Source organism: Diospyros lotus, chromosome 8 (assembly GCF_014633365.1).
Source record: "Diospyros lotus cultivar Yz01 chromosome 8, ASM1463336v1, whole genome shotgun sequence".
NCBI classification, from domain to species: Eukaryota; Viridiplantae; Streptophyta; class Magnoliopsida; order Ericales; family Ebenaceae; genus Diospyros; species Diospyros lotus.
Window position 1 is genome coordinate 7459603 of NC_068345.1, and position 21764 is coordinate 7481366.

General features: G+C 30.9%; 1 protein-coding gene and 1 pseudogene across 2 annotated transcripts; one reads left to right on the plus strand and one right to left on the minus strand.

Moving 5' to 3' along the window:
- The first annotated feature begins 1187 nt into the window (after positions 1-1187).
- Positions 1188-8198, plus strand: LOC127807153 (uncharacterized). 2 transcript variants are annotated; one of them, XM_052344808.1, is made up of 3 exons: positions 1188-1582; positions 4034-4150; positions 7883-8198. In XM_052344808.1, exons 1-2 carry the CDS (start codon positions 1226-1228, stop codon positions 4109-4111), a joined length of 435 nt encoding a protein of 144 aa, XP_052200768.1. In that variant the 5' UTR covers positions 1188-1225; the 3' UTR covers positions 4112-4150; positions 7883-8198. The 2 variants fall into 2 exon arrangements, with proteins under 2 accessions (XP_052200768.1, XP_052200767.1); XM_052344807.1 differs by lacking the exon at positions 7883-8198 and having other exon boundaries at positions 4034-4477.
- A 494-nt stretch (positions 8199-8692) lies between these two features.
- LOC127807749 (transmembrane emp24 domain-containing protein p24delta3-like) lies at positions 8693-16757 on the minus strand (annotated as a pseudogene).
- Between the last annotated feature and the right edge of the window lie 5007 nt (positions 16758-21764).

Sequence of the window (21764 nt, forward strand, 5' to 3'; positions counted from 1 at the left end):
GCTTTTGTTTGTTAAAATGAGTAAGATAAAATTATATCAAAATAAGATTAGAATATTTTTCGGGCCAAAATATAAAACGATTAAGATAAGATTAGAAAATATTTCAATTTTTTTTATTAAATTATTGTTAAATTTTTTGAAATACATTGAAGGGTATAAGTGTTATTTTTTTTTATCTGTAAAGTTTAAGATAAATTTATCTAGAGTGAGAAAAGATAAATTTATCTGAAAAATCTCATATAAGAAATTATGTGGCTTATTTCCTAATAATTGTCAAATAAATTTAATAAACGCAATAGAACTTAGAATACTTTTGATATCTCATTTTTTTCGATTTATATTTTAGTTAACAAACAATATCTTAATGTATGTGTGATAAATAAATTTATTTAATATAAAATTAAGAATATAATGATCGAGAAGCCTCAAGGATAACCGAAAAGGGACAAAGAGATAAACTTAATAAGAGATATGAAGTTATAAATAGAGATTAACTAATTAAAATAAATTCTTTTTGGTGATTTAGCTAATAAATTCATGTAATTATATGTTTGAATTAGGGATGGGCAACCTAATTTTATATTATATTCACTTGTAATTAGGAGTGGAAGGCTAGCGAAGCAATTAGACTGACAAAGCATCTATCCAAGAGCACATCAAGCATGCAATAATGCAAGGGATATTATATTATAAAGCATTAATTAATGACATATACAGCCTAATTGAAGACATAACCATCAAGACCCATAAAATAATTGAGAACCTAAAAGCAATTAATAAGAACACTCCATTAGTTTTATTTTGATGAAAATATTATGCTATCTCTATCAAATAATATAATATTTGTTCGACGTGTATAAATTAAGAAAGGGACAGATTTTAAAAGAGACCGATGAAACTCACACACTCACTCTGATAAACTTGAGTCGGATAATATAACAAGCTTGTTTATTTTGAATCTTTTTTTATATATATTATTTTATGAGTTAGTTTTAAAATGAAATGCTAGAGGCAAACAGCAGTGTTGGTAAATTTTTTTTTTAATTTTTTAAATTTGAAAATCAAACTAATTAAGCAACTCTTTCTATCAAAATCTCTTATGTTTAGCAATTGGTAATGGGCCTAATTTCGAACTGCAAATAAATCAGCCCAAGCCCAAGTTCGACCCCTTAACTGTGTCTAATGGGCCCAATTTCGTAAAATCCTCTCTCTCTCTCTCTCCCTGATGGCTATGGCGGTAGTATTGGCAGCAAGGCCGGCACGTTCGTCGGCTTTTTTGGCCATCAGTCGCGGACGGGAAAAGTGGGTTCTGTTCAAGCCACTGGCTGCCTCCTACTCTGCTCAACCCTTGTCTTCTTCTTCGTCTTCGGAATCGAGGAAGCTCATTCTCTACTCGAAGCCCGGCTGCTGTTTGTGCGATGGCCTGAAAGAAAAGCTCCACGCAGCTTTCTCTCTATCCGCCGCAGACGCCCTCCACGACGTCGATTTGGAGATAAGGGATATAACTACGAATACTGAGTGGGAGAGGGCTTACCAGTACGAGATCCCTGTTTTGGCCAGAGTCTTGCCTGATGGCACCGAGGTCAGTCATTTCCACCTCTGGATTTTGAATTTCGATTCAGTATCTGAACTCATAATGGTAGTTTAACTTGATTTGAATTCGGAATTGCTGTTTCTGAAATTTAAGTTAAAGTGGAATGCGTCGTTTCTGTTGATGATAATCCAAATTAGTTTGAGCAAAGATTGATCATCTGTTAAATAGATTGCTATTATTTTAGTTGACTAGGTGTGTCCAGCTATTTTATCTATCTCAATCTTAAGTAGCATTATCTTTGATTTTTTGTAGATTTTATCTCAGATTTGGTCCACTCTATCTCATTGTAGCCGGCCTCTGTAAATAGTCTGTAAGCATTTACAGTTGAAACACACAGAAATTCAGTGAATATTTTTATTAGTATATTTTGTTCCTACAGTTTGTAGTCTTGAGTTCATGAAACTTGATTTTAGAACTCGAATTGAATTCAGAATGGGATTGAGAATTGTCTTTCGTTTCTCACCAAGTGTTGTCAATGTTGAGAGGAAAAGTAATAAGGTTTGTTTAAGCTTTTAGATAGAAAAGTTGGGTTGATGGTTGCAAAGGATTTACCTACAGATTTTGCCTCCAGGCTAATATTTAATAGTTGTGTGTGTTTTGACTGAGATATACTGTGAAGTCTGCAAGGGGACGTGTTAAGAGTAAAATATGTTCTAACAACTTAAAGTTTTAGATGAGATGAATTGATGGGTAATGATTCCGCAGTTCAATTGAACTATGAGAAAAATCCTCTGGATTTTGAGGTTGCGTTTCAATTTTGAACTTTTGTAGGTTTTTTCTTTTGAATCACGTGCGCTTTTTCTGATTGTTGTTTCTTTTAGTATGGAGGTCCTGAATTGGGCAATGCACATATAACCCTCTATGATTAAAATCTTTCATTCAATTATAATCCTTACTGATTTGTGATTCTGAACAATGAACTGCTTTCAAGATTCTTTAATAACAAAACTTCTATGTTCATCAATTCATTAATATATGAGAACTTTTCTATTGATTCAGTCATTAAGTTTTGGAGATACACGTTTAGTTTGTGTATATCTCTCCATAGTTATTAGTTGTTTCTTCCTTAGGAGCCTGCATCAAAGATTTAGTTAGCCAAATCTTATGTTTTCCCTAATAACCGTATGCTTTTAAGCAAATTGCTTCTAGTAATGAAAATAAAGATAATGCAACAGTATTGTATTGGTTCATGATTTTAGTCTCCCACATGCATTAACTTAGAGGTTAGAATGCAGTGTAACTTTCAAGCACCTTGGCTACATTGGCAACGACATTTGGATCGAGGATAAAAACACTGATTGATGGTGCTTCCAGCTAAGAGATATAATCAGAAAAATAAAACATATCTTAGCTGTGTTGGAAAATGTTTTATAATAGAAGTTTTGAAAATATTTTCTGTTTCTTTTTATAAATATATGGCATTTGATATATTTCAAAAGGACATATCCTTTTAGATTTCGATAAACACAAAACATGAATTTACAAATAAGAAAGAAAGTAGAACTGATTCTCTTTTTCCATTTGCATAGGAGAAGACCGACTATGTAGGGTTGGTTACATGAATTCTAGCTCACTACTCATCTCAATCTATGGTCTTATCCCTTATAACTAATATCATATCAAAGTGTCCCCCACCTAGTTTTTCTTAGTTTGCCTCTATCTCTTTTGCTAAATACTTGTCCCATTTTATCCACTCTCATTACAAGAGTCTCTATTGGTTTTCTTCTCACATGACCAAACCATCTTAATCACATCTCGTGCATCTTATCTCCAATAGAAGTCACTCCAACCTTATTATCATGTAATTTAATCTTTTATTGTATAACCACGCCATCTTAACATTCTCATTTTTTGTTACACTCAGATTTTGTGCATGTTGGTGCTTTCGTACCCAACGTTTTTGCCATACAATAAGGCTGGTTTGTATCTATCTTATAAAATTTTCCTTTTAGCTTTAATGGAATCCGCATATTTGCTATAACATTGGGTTTTGGGGTTCTTTGTTGCAAATGAACTTGATTATCCAGTGACTGGTCTTGTAAGCACCTGTGTTTGTATTTGGAGTCATTATTTCTGTTAAAACCTGTGTGGGGAGTAACTATGGTTGTCCATCAGTGGCAATGCGCTTTCCTGAAAAACAGACTTGATTTTCTTTCTGTATATTTTTACATCATTGTAGGACTATTGCCATTTTTTTGCCATTGAGTTTGATTATATTGATATCACTGTTCTTATGTCATAATAATTTGTTACACAGAAATGACGATTTTTAAATAAAGTGTTGCAAGTTCATTTATTCGTATACTGAAAAGTAGCTACACGTGTGATCCCCTCTGGGAATTTGACCCTGCAGCATCTTCGGGCAATTTTACTTTTGAATAAGCATTTAAGAAATGGTGAAATTACACAAGAAAATTTCGTGATTCATCCCTATTGCAGGAGGTGCTTCCAAGGTTTTCTCCTCGCCTTGGGGTTGAACTCATCCAAAAGAAACTAGCTGCAGCATTAAAGCAATGAGATGTTTCCAGCAATTTTCATCTATATATCCAGTAAAAGGTAACATTTTTGTTTTTGAAATGTCACCTCAAAGGAAGACTCATCAAATCTACAAAGTGATTGTTAAATGCTTTTGTACCATTCTCCACCTTAAATGACAAATAGAATGAGTTTTATTTAACAGACCATTTGATACTCTCTGCTCCAGCCACAATCTGTGTCAATTTTGTTTTAGGCAAAATTAGGCTTGTGCATGTTGATAGAGAATTGTGAAGCCCAGCATAAGAAGCTTAATTCATTCTCTTGCCGAAAGTGCCATTGAGTGTTGTCAGAATGATACATGTCAAATGATGTTTTTGCTTATGTGAGTTGATATGATGGGTTTTATTGTTTGCTTCCAGTGAATTAAAACAAGAGAGTTGGTATCATTTTGTGAGAAATTCCTATGTAAAAAATGTGTTTTTATAGCATTATTCTTTCATATATATCCACTGGCCTAACTATGGTGCCAAACTCACCCTTAGAAAGGTGGCCTAAGGTTGATTCTTCGAAGGGAGCAACAAAGAATTTGCTTCTCTTGACAACACAGAATGGCATCTAGTTTGATTGTTTTCTGAAGGCTCTCTTCAGGTGCCACAATTGCAAAACTGAAAAAACAACGCACACACCAAGGGTCAAGGAATCATTATTCCCGGCCACCCGACTTAAGAATTGGCTATTTCACAGGCTTCCCTCAACTTTTCTTCTCTGCATTTGCATATTCGATAAATTGTTAATAGGCCACCATTTGAAGTAACTGCAATTTGGCATTTTGCTTGCTTCTTTACAACAACAACAACAACATATCTAGCATTTATCCCACGATGTGGGGTCGGCTACATGAATTCTAGACTTCCATGTATTTCTATCTTTTGTCATATCTTCATTTAGATCCATACACTTCATATCAAACTTTAATGTCTCTCCCAAAGTTTTCTTGGATCTGCCTCTACCTCTTTTTTGACTAATTATTCCATTTCATCAACTCTCCTCACAGGAGTGTCTCTTAGTTTCCTTTTCACATGACCAAACCATCTTAGTCTAGTCTCTCTCATCTTCTCCTCGATTGACACTACTCTTACCTTATTACGAATAACTTCATTCCTAATTTTATCCTTTCTTGTATGGCCGCATATCCATCTTGACATCTTCATCTCCGTTACACTCGTCTTTTGCTCATGCTGGTATTTGACTGCCTAACATTCTGAGCCATACAGCAAGATTGGTCTTATAGCTGTCCTATAGAATTTTTCTTTCAGTTTTAATGGGATTTTACCATCACATAACACCCCCAATGCATTTCTCCATTTTAGCCAGCCTGCCTTAATTCTATGTGCGACATCCTCGTGAATTTCTCCATCTTTTTGAATCACTGATCCCAAATATTGAAAATGGTCTTTCCTTTGTAAGATTTGGTCTTCCAATTTTATTATAATATCATCCACTCTTGCATTCTTACTAAATTTACATTCCATATATTATGTTTTCTTTCTACTTAATTTAAATCCTTTAGATTCTAAATTGTTTCTCCACAACTCAAGCTTAGTGTTCACTCCTTCTTTTGTTTCATCCACCAATATAATGTCGTCTGCAAATAGCATATACTATGGCACCACTGTCTGAATATTTTTAGTGAGTTCATCCATTACTAGAGCAAATAAGTATGGACTTAGTGCAGAACCTTGATGCAGTCCTATTCTAGTTGTAAACGGTTCAGTATCCCCTTTGCATGTTCTGACCCTTGTCTCTACACCGTGATACATGTCTTTAAGGGCTTGTATATAGGCTATTCTAACTCATTTTTTCTTTAAAACCCTTCATAAAACTTTTCTAGGGACTCTATCATAGGCCTTTTCTAGATTTATAAACACCATATGTAGGTCCTTCTGATGATCCCGATACATTTCCATTAGGCGCCTCAGTAGGTATATAGCTTCCATTGTTGACCTACCAGGCATGAAACCAAACTGATTTTCCGAGACTTTTGTTTCTTTTATGAGCCTCTGCTCTATTACTCTCTCTCAGAGTTTCATGGTATGGCTCATTAACTTAATTCCTCTGTAATTTTCACAGTTTTGAACATCTCATTTACTCTTGTATATAGAAACCAAAGTACTCTTCCTCTACTCATCTGACATCCTTTTTGATTTAAGGATCACGTTAAATAATTGCGTTAGACGGGAGATGCCCTCTTCTCCCATGCATTTTCATGCTTCTATTGGTATATTATCTGGTCCCACCGCCTTATGATTTTTCATCTTTTTTAATGCTTGCCTTATTTCATTTGAACTTATGCGTCGATAAAATATATAGCTCACATTCCCTTCGGAGTTACTAAGATGTCCCAACCTAACTCTTGTGTCGTCACCATCATTGAATAATTTTGTGAAATACTCATTCCATCTCTCCTTAATCGCTCCCTCATTCACTAATACATTTTTTATTTTCATCTTTTATGCATTTCACTTAATTTAAATCTCGTGTTTTTCTTTCTCTTGCTTTAGCTAATTTATATATATCCCTTTCTCCATCTTTCGTATCAAGTCGTTTATATAGATTCTCATATACTTTTGACCTTACTTCACTAACAGCTATTTTTTGCTGCTTTTTTTGCTTCTTTATAATTTTTTTGATTTTCTTCATTGTTGTATTGATATACAGCCTTATAGCAAGTTTTCTTATTTTTTATTTTCAATTGTACCTTTTCATTCCACCACCAAGACTCCTTAAGGTTAAGGGCTCTACCATTTGTCTCTCCAATGGCTACATTTGCCGTGCTTCTCAGGGCGTTAGCCATTTCTTTCCACATTTGGTTTGTTTGTCTGTCTCCATTCCATTCCCTTCTACCCCTTAATTTTTCTTTAAAGATTAGTTGTTTCTCTCCTTTTAAATCCCACCAGCTGATTCTTGGATTTTGTTTTGTGTGATTTTTTCTCTTCCAATTTCTTACTTGGACGTCAAGTACTAGAAGTCTATGTTAACTTGTCAAACACTCTCCCGGTATCACCTTACAATCCCTACAACATAACCGATCCTCTTGTCTCATGAGAAAGTAATCTATTTGGGTGCTTGATGTGATATTTTTATATGTGATTAATTGTTCGTCCCATTTTTTGAATCTAGTATTGGTTATGATGAGCCCATATGCTATAGCAAAATCTAGAATAGACTTATCCTCATTATTAATTTTCTCGAATCCATACTCTCAATGTACCTCTCTATAGCCGTTTTCGTCTTTACCCACGTGCCCATTTAAGTCACCTCCTATAATCACTTTCTCTCCTCTTGGTATCATCTGTATGAGTCCCTCTAGGTCTTCTCAGAATTTTGCTTTTATCTCATCACCTAACCCCGCTTGTGGTGCATATGTACTAAAGATATTCATAGTCATTCTTCCTAGACTAACCTTCACCATAATAATCCTATCTCCTATTCTCTTTACATTCACTACCTCATCTACTAAGCTTTTATCCATAATAATCTCACTCCATTTTTCGCTCGATCATTTCCTGTGTACCATATTTTATATCCAGTTTCTAATAAAGTTTTTGCTTTTTTTCCTACCCATCTCGTCTTTTGAAGGCACATAATATTAATTTTTCTCCTAATCATTACATCTACCACTTCCATAGTTTTGTTTGTTAATGTTCCTATGTTCCATGACCCAATTCTTAATCTATGATTTTGTTTTCGGTCTTAGCTTTGAATTTGATTTTGTTCTTGATTTTGATTTTGGTTTTGATTTTGGATTAGCTTCTTTACCCACATCCGTCCAAGCAAATGCGGGAACCCTTGCTCATTTGTCACTACATTCGGGCGTCGATGCAACGGCTCTAGCTCACTTGACACTACACGCGAGCAATGTAGCGCGTCGCTATGAAGGGTTACGCCCACGCCTAAACGATTTTTCATAATTTGTTTAGAGTTCATGTTTTGGATTCGACTAAGTTTTATGTTGACTATCGGCTACCTAACACAACCCTCCTCCTTTATCCGGGCTTGGGACCGACAATGAATAACATCCCCTGCAGTTATTTTGCTTGCTTTTTTAATTGATTTTTTCCCCACAAATCATGACTTGCATGCGTATCAAGTTTGTGAAAATTGTTCATTATTTTTCTTTTCCATTTGAATGGTACTCCATTGTCGGAATTTTAAACTACATGCAACTATATAGACGAGTACGTAAAAAGGGCTTCCTAATTCATAAAGATTGGGAAGAGCCGTATTTGTATGCAGTTTTCCTATTGTTTTTTGTTGCAAAAGGGCTATTTACATAACTCGAACTTGTGACTTTCTAGTCACAAAAGAGTAATCCTATCATTGTTACCAAAGCTCACTCTCATGTCTAGACAAGGATGTGGATTACATAATTACAAAGAGGTCTTCACTATGTGGATTGCAATGTTGAGAATGTTTCCTTTTCTCAATCCTTGTCAAACCAGAGAAAAATAATGGAAACACTAAGGGAATTTTTGTAAGAAATCCATTCTTAAATCATTTTTCTATTTGAAATCCATTCTCACTAATAGGATTAGACTGTTCGTGGATGGCTTGAACTGCTCATCCACGTTTCCTCAACTCGAGTTTAACACCCTAGGCATGAATAAAAACACACAGAAAGAAAAATGAACTGGCAGACAAAAAAACATAAAGAAGTTAAGAGGGAAGATGATTGCAGTGTTCCTCAGTCTTCCCTTTCCTTCCAACTGCTTCCCAGTCCTTTGCAGAAACTCCAATCGTCCATTCAAAACTAACAGTTGCCCCCTTGGCTTTGCCGTCTTGGAGCTTGCTGTCCATCCAAAAACAAGCCACATAGTTGCCCGACTCCTTGGTTATGGTTGCAAAGTGGCCATGGCTCACATTCTCCTGATGGTGCAGATTGTCCCCATATGGTGATGTTACCTGCATAAGATGCCTTACAGTCTCCAGGAACAACTCTTTGATTCCAAAAAATGCACTGTTACTAGGTTCTTTGTTGAAAAAACTTTGCTTTATTTTCTAATCTCAAGCGTTTATGCTATTGACTCACGAATATCGTTTTAGATATACTCGAACAGTTCATCATTTTTTACATGCTTCCAAATAATAAATATTGCAGTAAATTATACTCCCAATAGTTTTACAAAATTACAGTGTGCATCACACGTTTGGGAAATGACATTGGCATTTCCTCTATTAAACAAATGTTTTTAGAAATTTATGGAAGTATACAGAACATGAGGAGTACCAAGTTTTAACAGCATGGGTAATTTAATATAATTTTTTAGTAGTTAGTGTAATTTCTAGAACATGAAAAATAACCATATTTGTACCAAACCACCACCAAAGGTGGAGATTGTATTTTACCCTAAATAATAATTTGTATTTTTGGAGAATGTACTAATTTGGAAATTTGTTTTTAAATTAACAATAATGCTACCAAAAACATTCAAATATTAATATTAATTCTACTATATAAAGGGGGGACACAAGTTGATGCTTTCTTTCTTTTAAACTGTATTTCAAATTTTGTGACATTTTTTCTTTAAATACCCTCCATATTAATGCTTCTACAGAATATTAATCAGTTAATTAAAAGATAAATATCTATTCCATTATGCAAGCAAATATTTAATTTTTTTGATATTTGATGGTCTATTTTTTAAAATATTCTTCAAATATTGGTTACAAAAAGGGAAGCGCAACAAATAAATGAATTGTTTCTTTGACTCACCTCAGCGAGTTATAATTATTATTTTTTTTATCATGAGTATAATATATATTTCAAGAATTAATTAAATTTAATGATTAATTATTAAGATATAAGTCGTGGGATATACCAAGGTCCAAGACATAGGACATCTCGGCTCTCAGGGCATAAATCGAGCGGTCGAATGAGTATTATATTGATGTCAATTTGGTGAGTTGCGAATTCAATTTTCGCTATACACAAGGATCAAAGACTATATCTGTGATTTACTTTCTTTAACGTAATAAAAGGCATGAGTATTGAGAATCACGCAAAGACAATCATCCCAAAATATAGGGTGTTTCATGGCAGAACTGCTCCCATAATTTTCAGAATTTTTATTTATTTGCTTAAATTTTAAGATTTGTCATTTACCTTATTAGAACTTTCAAGATTTTTCTCTTACCTTTTATTTTTTTAAGATCTTTTTATATATTCCATCTTTCAAGATTTAAGGATGATCTTCCCAATATAATATACTAATATAATTGTTTTGCAAAAATAAAGAGATTTATGTTTTTTTATTTATTTTATTCATATTTAAGCATGATATTTTGATTGAGTTTGTATTAATATTTATGAAATCATTTAATTTCATTTATACATTAACTATTTTAGCTCCAACTATGATATTTGCTACATTCCAATCCTATCTTAGGGTCTCTACTTTACTAACAAATTATAACTAAAGAGTATTCAAATATTAATCCAAATTTGATATATATGGAATAATCAATTTAGTTTAAGATCAAGTACACCTAATTTAGACTTTTAGAACATAAATCGAGTTATTGGATGAATAATATGTCAATGTCAATTTAGTGGGTTGCGACTTTGATCCTCATCATGCACAAGGATTAAAGGCTCAACCTACAATTTATCTCTCTTAACGTAATCGAGAGTATAAGTATCAAGAGTCATACAATAACAGTCATCCCAATTACACCTAATTTAGGAATGGGGATGATTTGATTTTCAATCCTTCACTTGGAGTCTCGATCCAAGATTGAAAATTAAATTATTCATATAATATATTATTTTATTATTATTATTATTAAACTCAAATTCAAATTTTCTATGTTAAAATTATATTAATTTTATTTAGATCCTTGTGTATATATATGTGTATGTATGTTAAAATTAGATGTTAAATTATATATATGAGTTATTAAGATCAAATTGGCTCTGACCCAGACGGTGCCACTCCAATTCGTTCCTCTCCTCTTGTCTTGTAATTGGTTTGGTCTATCAATTTTTTCTTTTCTAATCTTGATCTTATTCGGTCTAATTATGATTGAGCATGAGGAATTTTACTATTCCAAAAACAGTCATCTTCATCTAAAATTTATCTAAACATGATAAAAATTAAATTGTAACTTTCATGCATCACCATGTAAAAATGAGTTTTTATTTATAACTTCTCATATTTGTTGTAATTTGAATTATTTGTACAGTATGATAATGTTATGTTACATGCGTTAGATAACATAATGTTTGTCCAACGTAAATAAAATGAGAGAGAGATGTGGCCACAATAAATTTGTTTAGATTTGTTATAAATTAAATTATTTACGCAATATGATAATGTTATATTACACACATTGAATAATATAATATTTATCCGGCACAACACGAAGAAAATGAAAAAGGGGCCGTGGCCACTACCCCTCCCAAACGCTCCCCCTTATACGTCCGCATCAAGCAAATCTCAACACCCAGGAGAACAACTCAATTGTTAACCCATGTGATTTAGAATTGTCTCGACAGTCCTTGTAGTTTATATCTTTGTGTGTAGTCCTCTTCCATCAGTTAAATTAATCTTAAATTAAGCTAAATAAACCTTAATTAAATATTAATTAAGTAAATTTTAATAAAAAAATTCAAAAACTCTAGTAAAAATCAAAAAAGAAAAGAAAAGGACTGGCTAGCCAACCCCCTAATGTATTCACTCTTACGAGAACTCGGTAGATTATATCTTGGTTCCAGAACTCGGTAGATTCAACCAAATGGCTTGAACCGAGGGAAGAAGAAGATGATGAAGATAGCTAGTCCACACCAACACCGCCACTGGCCACATCGAAGCTGCCGCCATTTAGTTTCCAACCTTTCTCTTTCTCTCTCTACATATATATATATATATATTAACAACGCGCATGAATACAGTATGCAGTTGCAATGGATGTGAAGACGAAAAGAATCCCCACCAGTGGCGAATTCATCTAGGGAAAATACTTAGGTGCAATAATGGAGCTCTCTTTATTTATTTATTTGGACACTTCTCTTAATCTAAAATCTTTTTTTTTTCTCGATGTTAGAAGGCGAGAACTTAATAATATATATCATAAGTCAATTTGTCTATTAATGAAAAGTAATGGTTTAAATAAACACTCTCAATGCAAGATTTTTTTTTTTTCTCGAATCTATGATCATTAGTCGATGTGTGACATGACAGATTATGACATGTTAGAATTTCTTATATTAAGAAAATGTAATTGATTGGTTTGATATCTCACATTAAAGATGTATGCATGAATAAATGTGATATATGTATGTACTGAAGATGACCGATATGTTACCCGACGTGAGTTCTAAGAGGAGAGGGGATTGCATTGGGTGGGGTGAGGTGCAAGAGGGGTGGGTAGACGCGTTCAATAAGGGGTGGTGTGTGTGTGGTGGGGGTTGTAGGGCCTACGTCATGCAACATATCGATTTTCATGTGTTGATGTTGTTCTTAATGATGGTAAATATATCTCAAGTGGGGGTGAATTGGGATTTATATAAATTTTAAATAATTTAAAACTTTGATTGTTGGCATAATACTAGATTTCGAAATATAGACTATATGTTTCTAAATAAACATTTCTGTTAATTAAGTTTCGAAACCTACTATGTATGTTTCTAAATATATTTCACTGTTTTGCAAGTTTCGAAATATGAAATGTATATTTTGAAATCTATTTCACTATTTTGCTTGATTCGAAATCCTTTACCTTGTATTTCAAAATAACGATCTTAGGAAAAGATGATTTATATATATTTAAGAGTATGCCAAAAATGTTTGTATATCAAATATATGTTTTCAATGTATATGTATAAACTTATGCTCATGAAAATTTTGCTTTAGACTTTGATAACAAAGCATATGAAAGCATGTGCAATAGGCAATAATGATAAGCGAAAGTTAAAGAACACTTGCACACAAGATCTATAGTGGTTCGACATCCCACCTAGTCTACTACTTTCAACCTTACCCACTTGAAGGATTTTCAATCCCAATCACTTTTACTAGTGATCGACCACAACAAGAGTTTTACCACGGTTCACCCTAAAACCTTACAAAGTGAGTTTTTACGGGCTCAACTGAAACCTAGTACCAAGTGAGTTTTTACAAGCTTAACTCAAACCTTACACCAAATGAGTTTTAAAGCTAAACTCAAACCTTTGACAAAATGAGTTTTAGGCTCAACTCAAACCTTCACACCACAATGAGTTTTAGGCTAAACTCAAACCTTACAACATTAATAAGATAAATAAAGTTTTATCTTTATAACCCAATGAGCAATAAATGCCTTACCAAATAGTTGTACAAACCTCTTAACTTGAGGAGATAAGAGCTAGAAGGATGATACTTCGGATTTTAACTTGCTTCTCCTTTTCACACTTGCAATGCATAAGAATAAGATGTGTGTAGATCTTCTTGAAAGCTCAATCAAACATTTTAATCACCTCTTGTGTTTGAGTGTGTGTCTCTAGTGTGTGCTCACTTGTTCTTGCTTGTTGTCTCACAATACATCTCATCTTGTCTTCAAATATATGCTATTTATACCAAGAGATAGAAATCTAGTCGTTATAGACAAGACATAAAAGTAGGTTTCGAAACATATTTAATAGATTTTGAAACATCACATAAATAGACCATGGTTTCGAAACATATAGCCTTTTACAGCTGGACAAGCACTCAGAGACAGCATATAATGAGAGATAGAATCTAAGGAATATTATGAGCACAAGGATTAAATGATGGTCTCCACTTTCAAATTTGAATTTGAATTTTCAAAGCATGGAGAATGCATTAAAGAAATAGTATTGATAAAAACAAAGTTGTAAAACAAATGCATCTCGATTTTTAAATGATCTGTTGACAGAATGTCAGAGGTTTCAAAATATAACATAATAAGTTTCGAAACATACCTTTTGGAAATGAGGTTTCGAAACATGATATAATAGGTTTCGAAACATAGTCCAAAACCTGATTTGAAAACACATACAATGCATAGATGTTTCAAAATAACATACACTGAAAATATTGAAAACATTTTCAAAGGGGTTTCGAAACATGCATAGAAACATGACAAAGTTTCAGAAACATTTTCATGACAACACAATCCACAGCATATATTCATCACAACTTATTTACATTTCTTTAATTTAAGTAAATGTCCTCATTTTATTTTATTTATATTTTACCTTCCATTTACTTTAATACATAAATGTAAATAACGAAGTACCCCCTATTTGGATTTAATAAAAATATCTAAAAAATCAAAATCCAAAACAATAAGAAAGTAGATTTTGGATTTTAGTACAACTCAAGATTTTGCAATAATACCACTTCCAAAATATATACTTTCTATTTAATGAAAAATTCATTAAAAATCGTTTTAGAACTAATGAATGTTAGTTATCAAATTACCGGGAGATAGTTTTCTAGAAAGAAAATATTTTCTTATATGTCTTCTTATAAAGTGCTAACCTTCCAGACTTAGTCAAAAATAAGGTTTTGAAATCTTGATACTTGAAATGCTTTTGGTTTTCATTTTCACAATGTAGTACTAGATATTGAAATTGATATATGTTAAAAACCATAGCCTTGACTCATGACTTAGAGATTTAGCTAATATATGCTTTTCATCATCAAAACTAATATACAAAAAGTATAACAGTTGAAACCAAGATTAGTAAAAGAATCTTGTTTCTCAAGTGTTAGAGAGTTCGAATTATTAGGATTAATACATATAAACTTAGGTGACTTGAAACAAATAATGACACTTAAAACAAACAATGACTAAAGGTGGTAAAAAGTATTATGTGATTTTTATTGACGATTACTTTAGGTATAGAAAAGTGTATTTAATTAGAAATAAAGATGAAACTTTTAACATGTTTTGTCTTATAAGACTAGAGTAGAAAATCAATTGAATAAAAGAATTAAAAGAATTAGGTCGGATAAAAAGGGTGAGCATATCATGTTTAATGATTACTGTGAGAAAAAATGAATAATATATGAAATTACTGTTTTTTATTTTTCTAAGTCAAATGGTGTAGATGAAAGGAAAAATAGAATTTTAAAAGAAATGATGCATTCTATGCTTGTTAGTTCTTGTGCATCTAATAATTTGTGAGGTGAAGCATTATCACTACAAGAAAAACATGTATTAGCGACGGATTTTAGTGACGGAATGATTCCGTCGCTAATTAGCGATGGAATAGTGACGGAATGTCCGTCGCTAAAATTAGTGACGGAATTAGAGACGGAATTGGTGACGAAAAAATTTCGTCGCTAAATTCAGAGACGGAATTAGCGACGGAAAAATTCCGTCGCTAAATTCAGCGACGGATTCCGTCACTGAATAATTCTTATTAATTTTTATTTAATTTTTAATTTAGCGACGAACAATTCCGTCACTAAAATAAAAATATTAAATAAATTAAAATTATTTAGCGATGGAAATAATCTGTCGCTAAATAATTAAAAAAATTAAAATAAAACTATAATTATTTAGCGACGGAAGGAATTCGTCGCTAAATAATTTAAATAAAAAAATTAAAATTAAATAAATTAGCGACGGAACTGTTCCGTCGCTAAATCATTAATAAAATTAAATTAAATAGAATTATTTAGTGACGGATATTTTCGTCGCTAAATAATTAAAAAAATGCAAAAAAAATTATAATTATTTAGCGACGGACTATTTCCGTTGCTAAATAATTTAAATAAATAAATTAAAATTATAATAATTTAGCCATGAAACTATTCCGTCGCTAAATAATTAATAAAATAAAATTAAATTACAATTTTCGTCGCTAAATAAATAAAAAATAAATTTAAAATTTAATTAAAATTAAATTTTGAAAAAAATTAAAAATTTAAATTTAAAATATTTTATAAATATAACTTCTGTGATATACAAAAACATGTCAAGCGTATCAATTTACTAAGAGTTAATGATTATTATTAATAGTTAATGATAATTTTATTAAAATTATTATTAATAATTAATGATAATTGTTGATTAAATTATTACCAAGAGTTAATAATTTTTAAAATTATTCTTAATAGTTAATGATAATTTTAACATGATAATATAAGTAAAATTTTATATGTAATTCTTGATTATATAATGAAATAACATTAAACCTTATTGTATTTTTTTTATTTTAAAGAAAATTTTTGTGACAATCCTAAATCTTAGGATTATAACCTATAATTTTTCCTAATAACAAATAACGCTATTTTATATATCTCGTTTTTCATATGATTAGACATTTAAAATAATAACTATATTTAATAAGAATATTATATATAATTAGTGTTTTTAAAAGTAAAATGCATAATGCAAAGTATTTTACATAGAGTATGTGGAATTTAACTCCAATAAATTTATATATACGGCTATTGAAGTCGTTGAACTTACTTTGACGGAGATGGCGGGATCGATGCGTGTCGTCATCGTAATTGGCGAGAACGACAACATCGTTCTCGATGTATTCCAACAAGCACTTGGTTCCAGAACTCGGTAGATTCAACCAGATGGCTTGAACCGAGGGAAGAAGAAGATGATGAAGATAGCTAGTCCACACCAACACCGCCACTGGCCACATCGAAGCTGCCGCCATTTAGTTTCCAACCTTTCTCTTTCTCTCTCTACATATATATATATATCAACAACGCGCATGAATACGGTATGCAGTTGCAATGGATGTGAAGACGAAAAGAATCCCCACCAGTGGCGAATTCATCTAGGGAAAATACTTAGGTGCAATAATGGAGCTCTCTTTATTTATTTATTTGGACACTTCTCTTAATCTAAAATCTTTTTTTTTTTTTCTCGATGTTAGAAGGCGAGAACTTAATAATATATATCATAAGTCAATTTGTCTATTAATGAAAAGTAATGGTTTAAATAAACACTCTCAATGCAAGATTTTTTTTTTTTTTTCTCGAATCTATGATCATTAGTCGATGTGTGACATGACAGATTATGACATGTTAGAATTTCTTATATTAAGAAAATGTAATTGATTGGTTTGATATCTCACATTAAAGATGTATGCATGAATAAATGTGATATATGTATGTACTGAAGATGACTGATATGTTACCCGACGTGAGTTCTAAGAGGAGGGGGGATTGCATTGGGTGGGGTGAGATGCAAGAGGGGTGGGCAGACGCGTTCAATAAGGGGGTGGTGTGTGTGGTGGGGGTTGTAGGGCCTACATCACGTAACATATTAATTTTCATATGTTGATGTTGGTTCTTAATGATGGCAAATATATCCTAAGTGGGGGGTGAATTGAGATTTATATAAATTTTAAATAATTTAAAATTTTGATTGTTGGCATAATACTAGATTTCGAAATATAAACTATATGTTTCTAAATAAACATTTCTGTTAAGTAAGTTTCAAAACCTACTATGTATGTTTCTAAATATACTTCACTATTTTGCAAGTTTCGAAATATGAAATGTATGTTTTGAAATCTATTTCACTATTTTGCTTGATTCGAAATCCTTTACCTTGTATTTTAAAATAACGATTTTAGGAAAAGATGATTTATATATATTTAAGAGTAGGCCAAAGATGTTTGTATATCAAAGATATGTTTTCAATGTATATGTATAAACTTATGCTCATGAAAACTTTGTTTTAGACTTTGATAACAAAGCATATGAAAGTATGTGCAATCGGCAATAATGATAAGCGAAAGTTAAAGAACACTTGCACACAAGATTTATAGTGGTTCGACATCCCGCCTAGTCCACTACCTTCAACCTTACTCACTTGAAGGATTTTCAATCCCAATCACTTTTACTAGTGATCAACCACAACAAGGGTTTTACCACGGTTCACCCTAAAACCTTACAAAGTGAGTTTTTACGGACTCAACTGAAACCTAGTACCAAGTGAGTTTTTACGAGCTTAACTCAAACCTTACACCAAATGAGTTTTAAAGCTAAACTCAAACCTTTGACAAAATGAGTTTTAGGCTCAACTCAAACCTTTACACCACAATGAGTTTTAGGCTAAACTCAAACCTTACAACATTAATAAGATAAATAAAGTTTTATCTTTATAACACAATGAGCAATAAATGCATTACCAAATGGTTGTACAAACCTCTTAACTTGAGGAGATAAGAGCTAGAAGGATGATACTTCGGATTTTAACTTGCTTCTCCTTTTCACACTTGCAATGCATAAGAATAAGATGTCTGTAGATCTTCTTGAAAGCTCAATCAAACATTTTAATCACCTCTTGTGCTTGAGTGTGTGTCTCTAGTGTGTGCTCACTTGTTCTTGCTTGTTGTATCACAATACATCTCATCTTGTCTTCAAATACCTGCTATTTATACCAAGAGATAGAAATCTAGCCGTTAGAGACAAGACATAAAAGTAGGTTTCGAAACATACTTAATTGATTTTGAAACATCACATAAATAGACCATGGTTTCGAAACATATAGCCTTTTACAGCTGGACAAGCACTCAGAGACAGCATATAATGGGAGACAGAATCTAAGGAATATTATGAGCACAAGGATTAAATGATGGTCTCCACTTTTAAATTTGAATTTGAATTTCCAAAGCATGGAGAATGCATTAAAGAAATAATATTGATAAAAACAAAGTTGTAAAACAAATGCATTTCGATTTTTAAATGATCTGTTGACAGAATGTCAGAGGTTTCGAAACATACCTTTTGGAAATGAGGTTTCGAAACATAGTCCAAAACCTGATTTGAAAACACATACAATGCATAGATGTTTCAAAATACCATACACTGAAAACATTAAAAACTTTTTCAAAAGGGTTTCGAAACATGCATAGAAACATGACAAAGTTTCAGAAACATTTTCATGACAACACAATCCACAGCATGTATTCATCACAACTTATTTACATTTCTTTAGTTTAAGTAAATGTCCTCATTTTATTTTATTTATATTTTACCTTCCATTTACTTTAATACATAAATGTAAATAACGAAGTACCCCATATTTGGATTTAATAAAAATATCTAAAAAATCAAAATCCAAAACAATAAGAAAGTAGATTTTGGGTTTTAGTACAACTCAAGATTTTGCAATAATACCACCTTCAAAATATATACTTTCTATTTAATGAAAAATTCATTAAAAATCGTTTTAGAACTAATGAATGTTAGCTATCAAATTAGCGGGAGATAGTTTTCTAGAAAAACAAATATTTTCTTATATGTTTCCTTATAAAGTGCTAACCTTCCAGACTTAGTCAAAAATAAGGTTTTGAAATCTTGATACTTAAAATGCTTTTGGTTTTCATTTTCACAATGTAGTACTAGATATTGAAATTGATATATGTTAAAAACCATAGTCTTGAATCATGACTTGGGGATTTAGCTAATATATGCTTTTCATCATCAAAACTAATATACAAAAAGTATAACAACAGTTGAAACCAAGATTAGTAAAAGAATCTTGTTTCTCAAGTGTTAGAGAGTTCGAATTATTAGGATTAATACATATAGACTTAGGTGGCTTGAAACAAATAATGACACTTAAAACAAACAATGACTAAAGGTGGTAAAAAGTATTATGTGATTTTTATTGACGATTACTTTAGATATAGAAAAGTGTATTTAATTAGGAATAAAGATGAAACTTTTAACATGTTTTGTCTTATAAGACTAGAGTAGAAAATCAATTGAATAAAAGAATTAAAAGAATTAGGTCGAATAAAAAGGGTGAGCATATCATGTTTAATGATTACTGTGAGAAAAAAGGAATAATATATGAAATTATTGTTCTTTACTTTCTTAAGTCAAATGGTGTAGATGAAAGGAAAAATAGAATTTTGAAAGAAATGATGAATTCTATGCTTGTTAGTTTTTGTGCATCTAATAATTTGTGAGGTGAAGCATTGTCACTACAAGAAAAACATGTATTACCGACGGATTTTAGTGAGGGAATGTCTGTCGCTAAAATTAGCGACGGAAAATCCGTCGCTAAATTTAGAGACGGAATTGGCGACGAAAAAATTCTGTCGCTAAATTCAGAGACAGAATTAGCGACGGATTCCGTCACTGAATAATTCTTATTAATTTTTATTAAATTTTTAATTTAGCGACGGACAATTCCGTCGCTAAAATAAAAATATTAAATAAATTAAAATTATTTAGTGACGAAAATAATCCGTCGCTAAATAATTAAAAAAATTAAAATAAAACTATAATTATTTAGCGACGGAAGGAATCCGTCGCTAAATAATTTAAATAAAAAAATTAAAATTAAAATAATTTAACGACGGAACTGTTCTGTTGCTAAATCATAAATAGAATTATTTAGCGATGGATATTTTTGTCGCTAAATAATTAAAAAAATACAAAAAAAATTATAATTATTTAGCGACGGACTATTTTCGTCGCAAAATAATTTAAACAAACAAATTAAAATTATAATAATTTAGCGACGGAACTATTCCGTCGCTAAATAATTAATAAAATAAAATAAAATTACAATTATTTAGTGACGAAAATATTCGTCGCTAAATAATAAAAAAATTAAATAAGAATGATTTAGCGACGGAACTGTTCTGTCGCTAAATCATTAATAAAATAAAATTAAATAGAATTATTTAGCGACGGATATTTTCGTCGCTAAATAATTAAAAAAATGCAAAAAAAATTATACGTGGCTAAATAATTTAAAAAATTAAAATTAAAATAAATTAGAGACGGAGTATTTCCGTCGCTACATAATAAAAAATTAAATTAAAAATTAATTTATTTAGCGACGGAACAATTTCGTCGCTGAATAAATAATGAAATAAATTTAAAATTTGAATTATTCTTCAACGGAATTATTTCAAAAATAAAATTAATTTAAAAATTATTTAGTGACGGAATTATTCCGTCGCTAAATAAATAAAAAATAAATTTAAAATTTAATTAAAATTAAATTTTGAAAAAATATTAAAAATTTAAATTTAAAATATTTTATAAATATAACTTCTGTGATATACAAAAACATGTCAAGCGTATCAATTTACTAAGAGTTAATAATTATTATTAATAGTTAATGATAATTTTATTAAAATTATTATTAATAATTAATGATAATTGTTGATTAAATTATTACCAAGAATTAATAATTTTTAAAATTATTCTTAATAGTTAATGATAATTTTAACGTGATAATATAAGTAAAAAAAGTTTTATATGTAATTCTTGATTATATAATAAAATAACATTAAACCTTATTGTATTTTTTTTATTTTAAAGAAAATTTTTGTGACAATCCTATATCTTAGGATTATAACCTATAATTTTTCCTAATAACAAATAACGCTATTTTATATATCTCATTTTTCATATGATTAGACATTTAAAATAATAACTATATTTAATAAGAATATTATATATAATTAGTGTTTTTAAAAGTAAAATACGTAATGCAAAGTATTTTACATAGAGTATGTGGAATTTAACTCCAATGAATTTACTTTGAAAATAAAAAAAAAATATAAAAAATTATTAGAAACCTATAGGGAATTTTGATTTCATCATTTAAGTTAAGTGATTCTTTCCTGAATTTCTTCAAAATGCCTTTTCAATTCCACTTATGGTGTATTTGATTGATTATATTT

What these genes read in the sequence shown, in the direction of transcription:
- LOC127807153 (XM_052344808.1), top strand. Translation starts at nt 1,226, where the DNA reads ATGGCTATGGCGGTAGTATTGGCAGCAAGGCCGGCACGTTCGTCGGCT. An exon ending in TCTTGCCTGATGGCACCGAG is followed by an intron (nt 1,583 to 4,033) that starts GTCAGTCATTTC and finishes TCCCTATTGCAG; the next exon opens with GAGGTGCTTCCAAGGTTTTC.